General features: G+C 40.5%; 1 protein-coding gene across 1 annotated transcript; it reads right to left on the minus strand.

Moving 5' to 3' along the window:
- Positions 1 to 1,852: 1,852 nt before the first annotated feature.
- On the minus strand, positions 1,853 to 12,697 carry KBTBD8 (kelch repeat and BTB domain containing 8). Its single transcript, XM_065846011.2, has 4 exons — positions 12,563 to 12,697; positions 10,028 to 10,238; positions 8,268 to 9,382; positions 1,853 to 5,559 (listed from the first exon to the last, which is right to left on the minus strand). The coding sequence occupies exons 1-4, from the start codon at positions 12,576 to 12,578 to the stop codon at positions 5,096 to 5,098; spliced, it is 1,806 nt and encodes a 601-aa protein (XP_065702083.1). The 5' UTR covers positions 12,579 to 12,697; the 3' UTR covers positions 1,853 to 5,095.
- Positions 12,698 to 17,844: the final 5,147 nt, after the last annotated feature.

Consider the following 17,844-nt stretch of genomic DNA (forward strand, 5'->3'; position numbering starts at 1 on the left):
CACAGTCATATGGAGCAGCAGCACATAGGAGAAATCTGTGACCCATTTTTATAGAATTTCACCCAGCGATTCCTCTTCCATTAGAGCTACACCTTCTTTACTCAAATACTATGACATGCAGGAAGCTGCCCAGCCCTCCAAAACCAGTCAAACCCAGCCAAATGTTCTTAAAGTGGGGAACAGTAGCATTTTTCCACAAGGAAACACAGTATTTAGGGTTTTGTATATGCGCTCAATCACTGTCACTGCCTGTTACTACACACAACTTCTGAGATAGTGTCTGGTTTAAATCACATTTTGCACAGGGCCAAAGTTTTTGAAGATTTAAAGAATCTGTACAGATTTTGCGTGCAATCAGGTTACTAAAAAGAGAGATTCTGCTGCTACCTCCTGTAAGGGAAAGCTGACATACTTGTACAACCTTTGCTGTGCTGCAGAAAATCCACCATAGAGAGACAGGTTAATAACCAGTTAGTTTTGCTGCTCATGAAATAACTTGTTAAACTGTAGCTTGATCATGTAAACTTAGCTAATCAATACCTGCCTCTTACAGTGCATATTTGCATTATAGTTTGTGTAAAGTACAGAAATGGGTAAATCAGCAGTGAGGCACATGGGGCTTTAACTAGAGATTAGGAAAGGGGACAGGTTCAAGCTTCGTTGGTCTAATTCTTCCCCCTTTGAGAAGCAGAGAGGGGAGTACACGTTGCAATGAGATGAGGAGAAAGCAATGGCTGGGTGGTTATTTCTCCATCTAGTGACTGCACACGAGCACCCAACTGCACACAGTATGTGTGAGTGTATTTCTTCACAGCTTTGGGACTGTGAAGGACCAGAGTAGGGATTCAAGGAAGTGAACTGCCATGGAACAAACCTAGTGAACTATTTACATAATGCTGCTTTGTTTTGGTGTGTTCAACTCCTCCAGCAAATGCTGCCAAAATAACATGCCTTCCTTCCCAAAGGATGGCTGAAATTAAAAACAAGATGGCCAGAAAATAATCCCACCCGCCCGGGACAGAAACAGTCTCTCAAGTGCCCCTCTATTTATCTCTTCAGCAAAACACATCAGAATTCACTTTAGTGTCTAAAGAAGGAAAATCCTCTTTGATGCTTTGAGTATAATCATTTGCAAAACTGCAGCAAAACTGCTGCCTTAGCTGTTAGTGCTCCTCATACCTGAATAGGTTAACTTGGGCATGCAAAGCTCTCTCATCCATTGCTGTGCATTATTTCACATTATAATGCATTCCAAGAGTTAAGAGGATTTCGCAAGAGCTACTAGGAAGTTTGAGGCACTGGAGGTCAATTAATTTATCTGGTTTTGCCATGAGAGCAAAAGAGAAATTAGAGAATCAAAGACCACAGCTGAACTACTCCTGTCCCAGCTTTGGCTCCAGTCCCTCTCCCTGGCTGTTACAAACCCTGAGTGTCTTCCAGATATGACTTTGATGACTTAGCTGAAAGTTTTCAGACATCTCCATAAACATCTTTTATAAACCAGACAACAGCTACTATTTAACTTACAGGTACCCTGAGGCATCTTTTTGAAGGAGCCAAAAGCACTGCAGCACAGCACAAGAACCATTCAGATGTATCTGAAGAGTGAAGTGCTCACTGAGGCTTCTGCTACATTTGCTCCATTTAGTTTCCTTCTCCCTCCAGTTAAAAAAAACCCTTATAAGGAGATAATTCCAGTTAGCTTCTGAAACTTTAGTTTTGTCCAAGCTGTGGACCCCAAGTTAATTTGGCTTGTCTCCAGCACCCTGATACAATTTGGTTATTTTTTTCCTTTGCAGTCTCTTGTTACTTTGCTTTGATATAACTTTTTCACAAAACAAATGGAACTCCGTTGTATTTCAACAATAGGTTTATTTTAAGAAACATAACATGACATTAAGTAAAAATGCAAAATTGTGCAATTATGGCAAAATGTTTAAAAATCCACACATTTGCCCTCATAGGACTACAGTACTTCTTACTAACATACCTGAGCACTGAATGTTGGATGCCACTTCTAAACAGCCTCACGAACAGGGAGCTCTTCCATTTCTTGTAGAACATACACACACTGCATGTCTGGTGCACCAAAACTGCTTTTAGTAATTCTAAGTTTTACTGATGGAATCAAGTGGAAATTACAAAATATTTCCTTCTAAAGTAACTAATCTTTTGGAAAAGAGATTTATACTCACCTAAGTCCTTACGATGCTAGAAATTCATTTAATAACGGGAAATAAATGCAGAAAAAATACCAAGTGGGGAAAATGTACAGATTACTGTTTAAATATTATCAGTACCTTTGGTGCAATTATTTATTTTGTTGTTTTCTTCTTTTTGTGCTGTGCAAGTTTACTCAAGCCTGACTCTAAAGCAAAACTTCACCAGGAATCTGACTTCCAGCAAAATGTAGAAGCATTTTAGAATTGGCAACATGTCACAGCTACATTACTGTCTCAACAAATTCCTCATGCACAAGATTTAGTATATTCTACTCCCACGGCAACTTCCAGGATTTAGCTTTTAAATACGTTACAGACTTGGATCACACCCTCAGTTTGAATGGTTAAACAGAATGGAGATCTTCGTACTTTAGTGCAGATAAACAAAATTAACAAACCTACTGCAGAATTAACCACAGCGTATTGTACTTCTATACATCACATGACCAGTCAATTGCTAACTCAATTCTATTTCATAGTTTCAAGTAATATATTGAAATTTGTTCTACTAAATAAATATAGAAGATTGTCAAAAAGCAGCAAGAAATCTTGTAAATATTCAACCAAGCTAAAAAAAAAAAAAAAAAAAAAAGAAAAAAAGAAAAAAGTTACATAACACTTTGCAAAAGAAGAAAAAATTGTTTTACACACAAATGCAACACTGTTAGGGAGGGTGCTTCAGAAAGCTTGCAGCTAGAGGCCTACAAGAGCGCAAAGAAAGCTAGCCAAGGACTAAGGATGATTTTAAAAATGAAATTAGCTGTACTTGAAAAAACCCTCTTAATCTTGGCTATGGATATATATAAAACAGTATCCAGAAGAAAACTAAACAAACACCACACCTCAACACTGCTGGAAAATGCAGCCTTAGCAAGAATTGTCAACTTCAACTTTGCTTCAGAAAAAACTTCAGGCGCTCATATTTGAACGAAGTGGTTTGGTGAGTCTCCGGAAGATGAGGTATGTAATGCAAAGAGGCTTTTTTTTTTTCCATTTCACAGTTTTTTGTTTGTTTTTGCCTTTTAAACATTTTGTGCAATAATTAAGTAATAGAACCAGGCAAGTGTTTTTGTGTATTAGAAAGATTCCATCTGGGAACAGTAAGACTACATAGTAAACAAACATTATCCAAATCCTCAGCCATGCCAGGGGGATAAACAATGAGCTAAATATTTGGCTCACTGAAATATCAGCTGTTAAGCCAGATAATGGTAAGTAAGAACTTACAGCCAGCAACAGCCACTGCTCTTTCAAGTCAACTGGTTTACTTGGGTCAATTTGAGAAAATAGGGGAGAGTGAGATAACACACTCACAGCTCTGCAAAAAATAGAACTGTAAGAAATGAAACCTGTCAAATTACAGCTGATACACATTTTAGGATTCACCTCTTCACTTTTCAATCCAGTTTTCACTATTGAAGTAGAGGCTGAACTTTGAACTTACTTCTTAAAAATAAGCTAAATGTTAAATACATAGAGAAAAGTTTTGCAATATATTGGATCCCTATTCTGTATTTGCATTTAAGATTATTTAATCCATGGACACTTATTGTTAATTTTGCTTTAATAATGAAGACATCTCAGTAGTGCAAATTTTCATATTATAGACCAGAATGAAACAGAAGATATTTGAGAGTTTGATTGCGGGGAGAAAAGAAGAACAACTTGTAAAGTTAAGCCACGCTTTTCCAAATTACTGGAACATATGCCAACTCTGCACATAGCACTGTATTTTAGCGGAGAGAGAATAAACACCCCACACAAAAAAAACACAAACAAACCAACCACAACACCACAACAAAAAAACCCACGACTATTTTATCGAGGCCAAATCCTGTCACCATTCCGTGCAAGAACATCACTGCAGTAAAAATGTTATGTTAAAAAAGACAATATGATGACAGGACAGGGCCTGAAAAGAGACACACACGCCATGAAAAATAACAGGCTGTCTTAAACACCAGCACAAGAGCAGCCCATTTCAGACAAACAAGTATTAAAAATGTACTAGCACCATCAACTTTTGGGTTAAAGCCCTTTATGGGATGGAAAAAAGGTTTTAAGCAGTGTTAAAAAGAAGTTTTTACAGCACTACATCTAAGTGGCAGAAAACAGGTGTTGGAGTTTTTCCCCCCACTATCATTCATCTCAAATTTAACAAAATTCCACAGACAGGACATGGTACAGTAATCTGAACAAGCCTCTGTCCGGGGCAAAGGTATTCTATGTTTCAATTCCAACTTGAGTTTTTCCTCCCAAATTGCAGTGCACAAACAACATCACAAACATCTTAGCAGACTTCAAAAACAGTACAGAAAAAGATCATTGTGAATCAGGACCCACCATTCCTCTATGTACTTTCAATCTAAAATTAAAACAAACAAACGAAAAAACCCACAACTTAGTGATATTGCCTCAAATTTTACCCGTATCAAAAAAAAAAAAAAAAGAAAGAGAAAAAAAAACAGAAGTCACTTCAAGACATCTTTGACATCCTTAGCTATTAATGCTAGATTTTCTTTCACTGTAGTGCATAGTTATCCTGGCTCTTCCACCTAATTTGCTCTTACCACAAAAACACCCCTCTAGTATGACATGATTAAGTGTTACCAGAAAAAAAAAAATGCTGATAATTGCACTTTGTAACCTCCTTCTCATTTCCCAGGAAAATATCAGTAAATATGAAACTGAACCAGTAATTCCCTCCCCAGACTGCAACCTTTAAAGAGCACCCATCCTCATATACAAAAAACTGTCTGTTTCAGCTTACAATAAATACTGACAGAACTTCTTTGTTTTCTTTTAAGACATGTTTTCTCTAGCATCAGATTACCACTGAAATCACTAAGGCCTGTTACTGAAAAAAACAAAACTTAAATAACTTTCTGAAGACACTGCGGATACAATTTAGCAACAACACATTCAAAATGCCGGCCCAAATCCCAGAGCCTATCTGGAGTCTCATACACTTTTTGCCACTGGTCAGTAACCTCATCATACTGGTAGAGTGAATTTTTCCTGCTGGTTCTGAAAACATGTTCTTCAACAGTGACTTGAGTAGCTCTGACAAACAGATGGAGTTTATTTTTGAGGAGTACGAGTTTTATATACGGATTAATGGACTGATCACATGGAAAGTCTTTTTTTCGAGTCCACTTATTTTGTTCAATGTCATAGGCCTCTACGGTAAACATACGTTGATGGTTTCCACAGGTTCCAGCTATGTAGTAGATGGAGTCATTGTATACAGTTGCCAAGCCTTGGATTCTAGGCACAGTCATTGGGGTCAAAAATCCCCAGTAATCCTTCTGAGGATCATAGCAGAGAAAAAATTCCCCTGAAAAGAGAGAGGAAAAATAAAACATAACTTATGCTTCATTTCCAAAACAACAATTCTGCAGCAACAAAGCTTTCAGGTATGTTCTTCCACAGACAGAAATGGTCTAACAATTTCTAAAAGCCTTGATCCCAAAGCAAAAAAACCTATCGCCATTGCCTGCTTTCCTTCAAGTGTATCACAAAAATATTAAAAGCATGATTAAAAACAAGTTTCTATTCCAGCTCAAGTAGAGGGAATATGAAATATATCTGAAACACAATGTTTTACATATTTCCTAGCTATCCTTTACTACTTATATACCACACTTCAGTATCTGGGACCAAACATTTCAAGATTATAACCTTGAAATATCTGAAGTATCTGTTTTGTTCTTTAACATCTTCACAACTTGTCATCTACAGACTGTGGAGTGTCAGAATTCAGTGCTTGAAAGTTGCTGGATCTGAGCAAATAATTGTGTCTTGTACTAGACAGTGATTTTGAAGCTATTTGTATCAGGTGGCTGGGTTACACATTTAGGATGATTTGTTTAAAAGGAAGTCAGGTGAATACTTGCTACTGATTCATCATTAGTTTTGTGATTAGGTTATAAAACACCTCTTCTGTGGACTGCACTGTGCTATCTACAGAATTTAGGTAACAGAAGCTCAGATGACTGAAAGCTCATGCTTTGCAAACTTGAAAAAAAGGACACATATAAAGACCACCTTATCTTTTGTAAAGCCTAAGGAAGAAAAGCCTAACATTTGCCAAATATTAGCATAATTCAAATAATGTATAATTTCACACAGCTTTTTAAAAGATTTTAACCAAGCTGCTGTGTAACTGAACACCTCAAGTATAACAAAGAATACAAAAATAAAGTAAACTGAGTAGAACATAGCTTAAGTCTCACAGATAATACATCTTTTGATCGCTCACTTTCGTTCCACAGTGTAGTGTCCTGTGACTGAAACTTGCATTTCATTGGCATTGTAACACTCTCATCAATCCTTATTGACTACTTCAAATTTATGAGTTTTCTCTAGAAAAATTATTGAAAGTTACATTTTTTGTACCACTTCAGTGCAACTCAATCAAGGTTTTATTTAACACACTCAAATAGAAAAGTTGCCTTAATTCCACATAACACAACTCTTTACAATTTGCTTGCTTATTTACGTGAGCATCAAGTTGTCATTTAAACCACTGAAGCACAGAATTAGTGCAGCTAACATTTGTAAACAGGATGCACTCTTATTCTATAGGTTATAATATCCACTTTTTAGCAGTTCTAAGAAATATTTAAAAGATGAGCAAACACCCTACCAAGTTAATATTCCTTTTTAACAATCTAAAGCTGATAACTGACCCAATAGAAGGAATAGATTGCAAAAACTTGCCAGTGTAATTGAATTATTTAAAGCCACAACCAGAGTCAAACCTGATACAGAAACAATGAAAGAAAACTCTGCAAATCACACAGAAGCCCACCAACCTTACCAAGTAGAAGGAAGGCGAAGTCACAGAATCAGGTTGATTTCTTCAGTAAATAACAACAACCTTACAGTATTCTCTGGTCCAGCTTTGTGTAGAGAGTGACCCAAAGGGGGAGCTGGTACAGATGTAAGACCCCAACTTCTGCAGGTGTTTATAGAGGTCACCCTCAGCAAAACATAACCAAGACACCCCCTTCTCTTTTCTTTACATTTCTTGGGACTCTTACTACAGCCTCATAGATCAGTCTCAGCACTTCTAAGTGCAGACTGCTATATGGCTCATGCAGACACACATTTTTATATAAGATCTCCATAAATAAAAAATAAATCATTTGACCCATTCCCATAATGATCCTTTTTATTCATTTAAGAATCAATATCTAATACACCTATCAGTCTGATCATTTACTGGAAGAAAGGACGTAAAGGTAGTACTATAATTACGGACCAAAGAAACAAAGTTACCTAGAAAGGAATAAATCATCTTTCTCAGTTACCAGGATGCCTTCAAAAAGCAGGTTAGGGCAAGGAACAAAGACCTAGAGTGGTTAACTTACAAGTCACCAAGAATACAGACACCAGGAATCTTTACAGGTTTAGCTAAATAAAACGCAAACTGCTTTTTTCATAGGACAATTTCTTTTCTTCAACATCAGTACATTTCATCCAGATGAGGAAGATTTAATAAAGAATTTCCGTAGTATAATTTAGTACTATGTTGTTGACTTAGAACACCACTAAAACTGCCATTTGTACAGTAACTCAATACTACAACGTAGTGACACATTCCCAGAGCAGGAGAACTCAAGTTGCACCAGGGTAGGTTTAGACTGGATATTAGGAAAAAATTCTTCACAGAAAGGGTTGTCGGGCATTGGAACAGGCTGCCCAGGGAAGTGGTAGAGTCACCATCCCTGGAGGGGTTTAAAAGGCGTTTAGATGAGGCTCTTAGGGACATGGTTTAGTACTAGAGTTAGGTTATGTTTGGACTCAATGATCCTGAGGGTCTCTTCCAACTGAAATACTCCTATGATTCTAACTGAAGCAGCAACCTCACTCTTCCTCATGCACCACTGTCCCTAGCTTTCCTCCCACCTGTCGCCCCAGGGCACTCTTTAAATGTCCAGGAAACTCAGGTTTTTTAAGGTGCTTAAGAGAGAGTAGGCAGTCAGGTTGAACAATCCCCACTTCCAGAAAAACACCATGTAGTCAGTCAAACCACCTTACCCTGTAAAACATAGATGTTATCCTTATATTCCACAGCACTATGAAACTCCATTGCTACCGGCATCGGACAGACAGCTGTCCAACAGTTTTCTCGGCTGTCGTAACACTCCACAGACTTGAGTGAGTTTCGCCCGTCTCCTTCATAAACACGACCACCTATTGCATACAGTTTACCACAGCAATGAACCAATTTGCAGCCTATTCTGGCTCGCAACAAAGGAGCTTTCGGAATCCACCTATTGCCAGAGTGATCATACATCCAAAAATCACTCTCTGCTCTGTGGTCAATGGAGACCTCGCTGCTGCTTGGTCTGTAACCACCCGCAATATAAATATCATTATCAGGAGATACAAGAATTCCAACCTCTCTCAAGTCATTTGGTGGCTTGCATAGTTTAAACACTCTCCCTGTGACCGAATCTAAACAAGGCACTGTTTGCTTCTTTCCTGAGTGTTTGTGGGCAGCATCAAAGCATATGATCATTTCAGAAGCGGTCATTCCAAGCCGTTGTGTATAGCCATTGGCACTATGTTGTCCCTTTTGTACACAGCTTTTGGCCATAGCCTGTGCAAACATGGGAGGGATTTTCTCTAAAAATGTCTCTTCCAACAGAGGCATACGGATGCATTTGGCAAATATTTCCGGAAGGTGCACTTCTCTCTTATTTTGTTCATGCTCAAACCACCTTATAATGCTGTCATAAACATGTTCTTCTTTGTCTACGTTTAAATCATCACTGTCGAGTATACTTATCAGTTGGTCTTTTCTCAACTGAAGAAATTCTTGCTCTTTGGTGACACTCAGAAACTTTTTACGAATGTAGTCTTGTGATCTGTCTTTGAGTTCTTGATGACCATAGTGATCAGCAAAGATAAACACCCCAATGGAGTTCTGTGGGTCCAAATGACTGATCATATATTTAGCACACTGGTCTTGTATAGAAGGGATCTGGAAGATACTAGCTGCAGTGAACAAAGCTTGAACATTGGCCTCTGTCAGCATTACTCTGGAGGTATATGCATAGTTCAATACTAAATGCATGGACTCCGCTTCAACACCAACGATTCGGACTTCTTTCTGGGTACTCTCTGTAAGGCCGCTAGTGAACATAGATCTACAAAAGAAAAATATTTCGTAGTTTATTTGTAATTACCTTCCAACTACACAAATAACAAAATTAAGTTGTACAACTAATCCAAATGTGTTTGCCCTCATATCAGCACAAATACATTTCTCGCTGATGTCACACTGCCCTGTTTGGGTATCTAAATATAAGACCAGTTCTAGACTTACTGAAACAAGAGTGGCAAGCTGGAATTTCTTGCTTAATTATCTCATTAACCTCATATTAAGATTCATTCAGTTTACAAACAAAGCTTTTGACATATCCAAGTCTTTGCACTCAGCTTTCAACATGTTATTTCATGTGCATATTCTAGCATGCTGGAACATATAACTTTAAAAGGAAACAAGAAATTTAACTATGCTGCCACTGTATCCAAGATGCCCTCATACTGCAGACATTTTTGTTTGTTTGTTTTTAAATAATGTTGCATTTTATTCAATTAAACTCTCCTTTGATAAACAGACACTGATTAATGCATTGATCTTAACAAAACAATCTTTATTTACTACATGCACTATACTATCGATAACTACAAGGATTATTAGTATAGGTGTGATTTTTTAAAAATTTCTTTTAATGAAAATAAGTTATAATTCTAATTTTGATCACCACTAGAACAATGGACTATCGTACCTGAAATAAGGACTGATTGCAGCAAGAACATTCCTATGACAGGAGAATGTTTTCCCATGATCCACTTCCACTACGATGTCTGTCAGTTGTCCTTCGTCATACATGGTTTTAAGCTGTTGAAGAATACTACAGGCATGGAAGGGGTCCATTCCACTGCTGACTGTGTTTGAAGAAGGAATTCCGTTCAGTGTTTGTGAAAACTTACTTGGTTCTACAAAGCAAAATTGGAACTGTTTAACACAAAGCAGTAAACAACTCACTCCTGACCCCCCCATCCCCGCCGCAAAACTCATGTGCATACAGAACTAGCACAAAAGAATATTCCATCCTTCCTCACTGTCACCATCCACCAACAGCAAGTCTAACATTTTCAAGGGTGAGTAAAAATATAAAGACACAAAGATACCACATTTTTTTTCCTTTTCCCAATGGACACATAGGTTACTATTAACCTGCAAAATTATATCCATTAATATTACAGAAAAAATAATATCAATATTTCGTGGTTTTTTACATACTCCATGGGAGGGGAGAAATTAAGTGAAGAATCACAAAGCTTACTGACTTATAAAACGGGAAAAACAAAGAATGCAGAAGAATAAAATAAGGCCCAAACACACATCACCATTATGCAAGTCCCTATGTACATACTTAACTTTACACTGAAAGAGGAACTGGTTACTGACTTACACAAGTGATGGTTCATAGCACAGACTCATGAAAAAACAGGCATACAGTAAACATGTTGGGCAACAAACTTAAATTCACATAAGCTTGTACATACAACCACATGTTTTTATCTACAACTAAAATACAAATACCAATTAAAATCACTCAGGCACAAAGGAGCTCGAATATCACTGTGAAAACATATGAAGTGAAGCATATACTTCCAAGGAATATGATATGAAGTAAATCCCAAAGTGAAAATTGAGCAATATCTGTTTCGTAATAGCAGCAAAATTTTTACGCAACAGCACCAAAGGAGAGCTCAAAAGAAAAACATTGGGTGGTAAGAGCTGCAAATCAGATAAAGCTACTGACTGCAACAGAGAATGCTTCCAACAAATTTTGGGAACAAAAAGGGGTAAAGAGGATAGCAAACAACAATGCTGATGACGAATAAGAGATTTAAATTCTAACTCTCAGTGATATACAGCAGTTATAGTTTCTCTTACTCAGAATTCAGACACAGCTTTGAGCACAGTCACAATTAAACAGGGAGGGATCTGCTGTTGGACACACACTTCCCATGGCAGGCTTGGGGCCAAATACTGTCTGTGTCTCTTCAAAGTACTGCTAGGAAACATCTCCAAAACCGGGTGGGTGTTTTGGGTTTTTTGTTTGTTTGTTTGTTTTCAAATACAATAGTAACTACTGAAAGGTAAGATCTACAACAGGGGACTCTACCACAGTAAATGAACTCCAACTAACCAGTCATTAGGGAAAGGGAGAATGTGTACTCCTACTAGTTCAGAAACAATGCTAATCACTAGTGAGCAAATTTCAAGTAAATAATACTCTTAGATTGGCTCCAAAGCTTCCTAACTAGCAAAGCTTTGATGTACAAAAAAACTTTAATGTAGCTACTGATGCAGAAAAGTTTCATTTACTTTCCAACAGTGAAGAAGATGCAAAATAGTTGTTTTCTGACCATACCAGTCACTTGGGCAACAAGCACATGTAATCAAGGCAGCTTTCAATGCTGGAATAGATACTCATCCCTGTATTCCAGTTTTTCTATTTCATCCTTGACACTATGCACATTACAGCTCTCACCTCATAAAACCTTCTCAGTCACTTTCATCACCTTCATTTTCTCACTCCTACACTACACTAAGCATCTTTTTCCTCTATTAATTTTCCCCTCACTTGCACCTCTCAATTTGAACTCTGTTCCTCCCAGACATCACCCAAAGTTCTCTCCACGTTAATCTCTCAGACACCCCTCCCTTCACCACTCCCCACATATCCAGCTTCACAAGAGCCTTTCGTCACGGACAATGCTGCTCCTCCCTCACAAAGAGCACAGTACAGGGGTGTCCCTCAAAAGGAAACCCTCCTTCCACCCTCACAAAGCACAGTACCAACGCACGGTATTGCTCTCTCTCCATTTACAGGCCCTCACCCTGGCGTCCTTTTACCTCACACCCCTGACCCTCCTCCCCCAGACACTCTCCTCTGCTGTCATCTTCCCCACCTAGAAGGAACAGCCCACACCGCAGGCCCCTCATCCAAGCAGCCCTGCCCCACCGGGCCTCCAAGAGCCCATCCACCCACCCCAGGGCCCACCACAGCCACTCCTCAGCCCAAGGGTACCAAGCACCCCTCCCTCACATGGTGCTCCCCACGGACACCCCCCGCGGAGCACCCTCCCCGACACCCCTCAGCAGAGAAGCCCCAACACCCCCCGCTACGAGCCCCTCACTGAGACACCCCTCAGCGCACAGGCCCCGACACCCTTCAGAAGCGCCTTCTCCCGGGCGCTCCACCCCAAAGGCCGCTCCCCCGCCCCGCTGGCCCGGCCGCACCGACCTCCTAACGCTGCCATTCTCGGGGCCCCGCTCCGGCAGCGGGAGAGGGGGGCGGCCCGAAAGGAAATGTCACCGGCACCGCTTCCCCTGCGCCGCTTCCTCTCCGCTCCGCGCTTACTCCCGCGGAAGCCAACCCCGCTCCGCGCACCCACCAACCTGAGCCACACCGATTGGCCGCCGCCCCCGCGGGCTGCCGGGAAATGTAGTGCAGGAGCCCGCCGGCACCCCGCCCCTGGCGTGCAGGGCATGCTGGGAGCTGTAGTTCCCGCCGGGCGGGCCTCCTGGGAGTTGTCGTTTCCAGGAGGCGGCAGGGCCGGCGGGCTCTGCCCGTTGCGCAGCAACCAGGAGGCGGGCTCCTCAGGGCGGAGCGGCCATTTTGGGGCCTGCAGGCAGGGGCTGGTGAGCCGCGCTCGGCACCTTGGCTCACGCTGCTCCCCTTTGTAGCACAAACAGCCTCTTCATATAAATAAATCTGTTCCAATTTCTGCTTTCCCAGGTCTTGTGCTGCCTCTCTCCGGTCCTCACTGCCCTGCACCTCCTGGGGCAAACCTCCTGAAGGGGATCAGGGGGTCACCCAGGAGCCGGCTGCCCAGCAGGATGGGCAGAGCAGCCACCACGGCCATAGCTGGAAAACAGGCAGACAAGGGGAAAAAAAAATATCCCTGCTGCCATCCTATTGCTGCAAGGACATGGTCAGGGGCAGGGCAGTATCAGGATGTGAAATCCAGAGTTTTGCAAGGCTGAATTGACTTTTTATGAAAAACATATAATAAGCTACTTAGTCTGAAGGCTCATCGTGCCGGAGTCTTTTTTTTTTTCCTGTGTCTGCACCCCCAGCACGGTGTGGCCAGCCAGCCCAGCCGTGCCAACCCTGCACAGAGAGCAGCTGAATGACTCCAGTGAACAAGCAACCATTTTGTTGCCAATGACCTTTAATATCACAAAGCACGTTTTTCTCCATCCCAGAGATTAAGTGGCTGATAGTCACCGGCTTTTCCAGTTTTCTGCAGCAACTGGCCGCTGGTTTCATTCCTGGTAACTGAGTCATTATCAGAAGTTTGCTGTGGAAGATGGTTTGGTTTTGTTTTTTTTTTCTTTGTGAAATGCAGTTAATGAAGGGATTAAATACTGGAAGCATTCAGAAGTCCAGTATATTTTTCTGGTTTTAATCAACATACAGCTTTTAGCCATGACGTTTGTTTTATTTAAAAAAAAATGCAGACTAAAAAGAATTTAAATAAGATTTTAAAAATGTATTTGTGTTAAACTCTTGGAAATAAAGTAGCATGGGTACATTACCAATGCTGTAAAGCAGATGAATTTAAAGGCGAGAATAGTACCACTCAGTGCCACCTGACTGCTGCTGCTGTGGTTTTGCTTTCACTTGCAAAGCAGAGCTCGTCCCTGCTTTAGCAATTACCAGTGGTGTCCAGGCTGCTGTCGATAATAACGCTGCACAGCACAGGACCCTGATGAAGGGGGTGTAAGAGAAAATAGAACTTCACGTCTGCAAATCGATTCTGCAGTTTTCCAATTTCCCCATTCAGCAATGGCACGGCCTGTGAAATTGTCCCCAGAAATATAAAATGAAGGGAAGGAAAATACCTCCACTCTTACCTTTTAGCAAATGACATTGCCTGATACAGTTCATTTCCTTCGGTGTGGACACTTAGGCCAGGCTGGATTAGTGTTCAAAATGCAGAAGCGAAACGGAGAATGTGTTTTAGTATAGATAATGCATTGAAGTGGTACTTGGGAGCACAAGCTTTTCTTGAAGTAGCTTGCCTTTGTAAGGTTTTTGGTGAAGCAAATAAATTGCCATACAAACACGTTTAAATATTTTTTTTTTAAGAGGCATTGACATCAGCACTTTTCCTTAGCCTGAAGTCTTTCTCAAGTGTAAACTGCCATCATCCACTCACCTCTCTGGAAAGCTTCATTAGCACTCCCCAGCACTCAAGATTTAGCACAGCATTGTGCTCCCATGGAGGTCCAGGAATCAGGCTTTTTCACTCAGCTCTGCATATAATTTGCTGGATCTCTTGGGTGCTAAACGAAAAGTGCGTTGCCTGTGCAAGTTGCTCTGGAATCTGTGGCAGTCGCCTAGCTTGTTAAAGCTAGGTATTATAGATGGCATTTGCATTGCACACAAATAGCAGAATCAGTTCTTTCAGAAATTACATGATGCTTAGTGAATTCCAGCTCCCTTTCCTTCTGCTGCACCCTTTTCTTTCTTTTGTCATTGTTTTGCCTCAGAAGTGATGCTGGCCCAGTGTTTGAATGTAGAACTACAAGTCACAAAATTGGGTTCTTGGCTTGGTGCTTACACTAATTTACTGCATGCTGTCAATCAAATAATTTGATTTCATGGATTTTGCTCTCCCAGGAGACAATGAGGAGCTGTGAAGCTCTTAGAGATATATTGATGTAAAATCCTCATCAATATTAGATTGTTTGTTTGGTAGCATGTTTTTTTTGTTTGGTATTTTGTGTTTGTGGTTTTTGTTTTGGGTTTGCTTGTGGGTTTGTTTTTTGGTTTGCTTTTGTTATTGTTTGTTTGGTTATTGTTTTTTGTTTGTTTGTGGGGGTTTATTTGTTTTTTATTCTTCTGGCCAGCAATGCACTGAAAGTGGTGATACCACTTTAAGATTTTGCAAGAATCCAAAATGTCCTGGTTACTGAAGGGCTGGGATGCTCTCAGTTATGCTTTCATTTCACACCTACTTTATCACTCCTGCAGATACCGTTTGAAAACATACAGCTGAAAACACTTGATGGAGAAAGGGGTTTTGCCCATTGGATATTCCAAAGGTTCAAAACCAAAAATGAAATAATGTCGACCGAGAAGGAACACAGAGTCCACGTCTGTCTTTTGTAAGTGATTAGAAACATTGTCCCCCTCATGAACTCAGAACTGGCACTGCTTGTTCTGGGATTCTTCCTTCAAAATAAAGAATGTCTTTGTCATGAGCCCAAGCAAGAAAAGAGGGGAAGAAAAGGTTTCAGGAAAAACTGAGCAAATTACACGCTTTTTCAGATTTGAGAACTTAGGAAACACCAGGGAAAAAAAAAGTTTGAACAAACAAGCCACTGAAAAATGTTTCCCTTCTTCATTAGAACTAGAGAACAAGTTAATTAGGAAACTGTGGTTCTTCTACCTTCAAATATAGGGACCAAGAAAGCATCATATCTTCGGCAAATTGTTAGTTTGGATCATGTGGTAGGGAACTGCCCAAACCATCTCCGGTGCTCTTGCTACACAAGAGATGATGCACAGAGCTCTTCTGGAGGATCGAGCTCTTGCTACACAGCATTGGGCAAGACATTTCATGTGTACCTGTGACAACAGAATGAAGATAATAAATGCAGCCGGACCAGAATTTACAGAAAAATATAAATAAGGGTTGGCTCAAGCAGCTTTGAAAGGGAAAAATTTTTAAGAGGTGCAGGGCATCATGAAAAGAAGGGCCAACCTACCCCTCCCCACAGTCCAAACAAAGAAAGGTACAGTTTGTAGAAGCTTGGCAAGATTTCAGTTTTTCACCTCAACTTTTTTGAATGGTCACTTTTTTCCATTAATCTCTTGCGTTTAAAAAATAAAATTAAAAAAAAATGATTTCCATCAAAATTGTTTAACTATGAAATTTAAATACTATTAAAAAAAATCTTAGTATTATTTGCCATCTACCAAATAGGTCTCAATTACTAATATTTACTGTTCTTTAGTTATTTGTGTTAATTTGCAGTGTGACTCTGTGAGAAGTAACACAGCTGATACAACTGCACTCTGAAAACAGCTCATATTTTAATTGGAAACACCTTGATATTCACTGTGGAGCAACCTAACCTTGAAAAACAATCTTTCACCAGTTTGCCTTTAATGCATAGAACGCCACTCATTTTCTGCAATTCTGTCACCAAGGGGCACATTAATTTAGTCGCACAATAATACATCGATACATTGATTGAGGCAGAGGTTTTTTGTTTAGCGGCTCACAGAAATCATGCATTTCTTGCAGAATCTTTAAAAAGACACTTTTTGCTGCAGTTTAAGTGGGGGGAATTGCGGATCATTAGGGGAAGTTGCCCTTCAAAGCCAATCAATCCTGCCACACCGCACACAGCGGGTGTTACAGCGGAATAGAGGGAAGACTGGCAGGGGGCAATTAATAGGGCAGATATCAAAGTGCCTTTTCTGATTACCCCATACTGCATGGTGGATTTGGCCTTGCTGAGACAGGATGGTAGAAACAAGAACCCTGATGAGATATGGCTCTGCTAATGTCAAGAAGTGCCACTTCTGAGCAGCAGGAACAACTTTATTGAAAGCGGCTGTTGTTTTGGAGGACATGTGTGCACACACGGACATGGTTCCTCCTCCCAAAGCATTTAACCTTTCTCTTGAGGCTGACTGAAGTCACACAGCTAATCCCTCCTAAATCTCGGAATGACAGGCTCTACTGTTTTCAAGCATGTCCCAAAAATCTGGGTGATTGGCGTTGTTTAGGTGATGTGACAGTGATGTATTCTGCAGCAGTCACTTTAGAACAAAATACCCATTCATCCACTGTCAACATAAAGTTTCACAAGAACAGCTGGCAATTACTAGGAGCCTGGCAGAGAAGGCTGGGGTACCTGCACAGAGTTGAGAAATCCATGCTCTGCTGAGTCTGGGGACAGGGGACAGAAAGAGAAGATTCAGTAAATTCGGTCCCAGGGAATCCTCATTTTTCAGCAGACACAACACAACAGCAATAGCAAAGGAAATGATCCTGCCTGGCTTACAGCAGCCTCAGAGTTCTAATTTCTCACATTGCTAATCGTATTTTTATGATGACCCCTCCTTAACACACCAGGACCCTTGAGTTCCTTGTGGCTGTGTTCAAGGTGTGCATCAGAGCCCCAGCTGCCCACAGAAATCATTGCACTACCAGAGTGTTCACTGATACTGAGTTAACTCTCGCCTCTTGTTAAAACTCAGCAGCCTGAATAGAAAATCCCATATGGATCTCCAAAGAAATAGGTCACTGATGACCTGGCCAGCTCCAGCAATTAAGAGCTGGGACTTCAATGCACTGATGTATACGTAAACTGATGCAGCCACTAGTCAGAATGGGACTCCACCACAGGGAAAGGTGCTGACACTTCCCAAAGAGCACAGGTGGCTAGAGACAGCAGAAAATAAAGCAACCTCTTCTGCCTGGAACAAACCAAGAAAGTTAAAAGCAAACTAGTTTTCCTTCTTAAGTGGGGGAGCTTGCATAGCTGCAACCAAATGTGTTT

The sequence above is a fragment of the Patagioenas fasciata genome, chromosome 10, assembly GCF_037038585.1.
Source record: "Patagioenas fasciata isolate bPatFas1 chromosome 10, bPatFas1.hap1, whole genome shotgun sequence".
NCBI classification, from domain to species: domain Eukaryota; kingdom Metazoa; phylum Chordata; class Aves; order Columbiformes; family Columbidae; genus Patagioenas; species Patagioenas fasciata.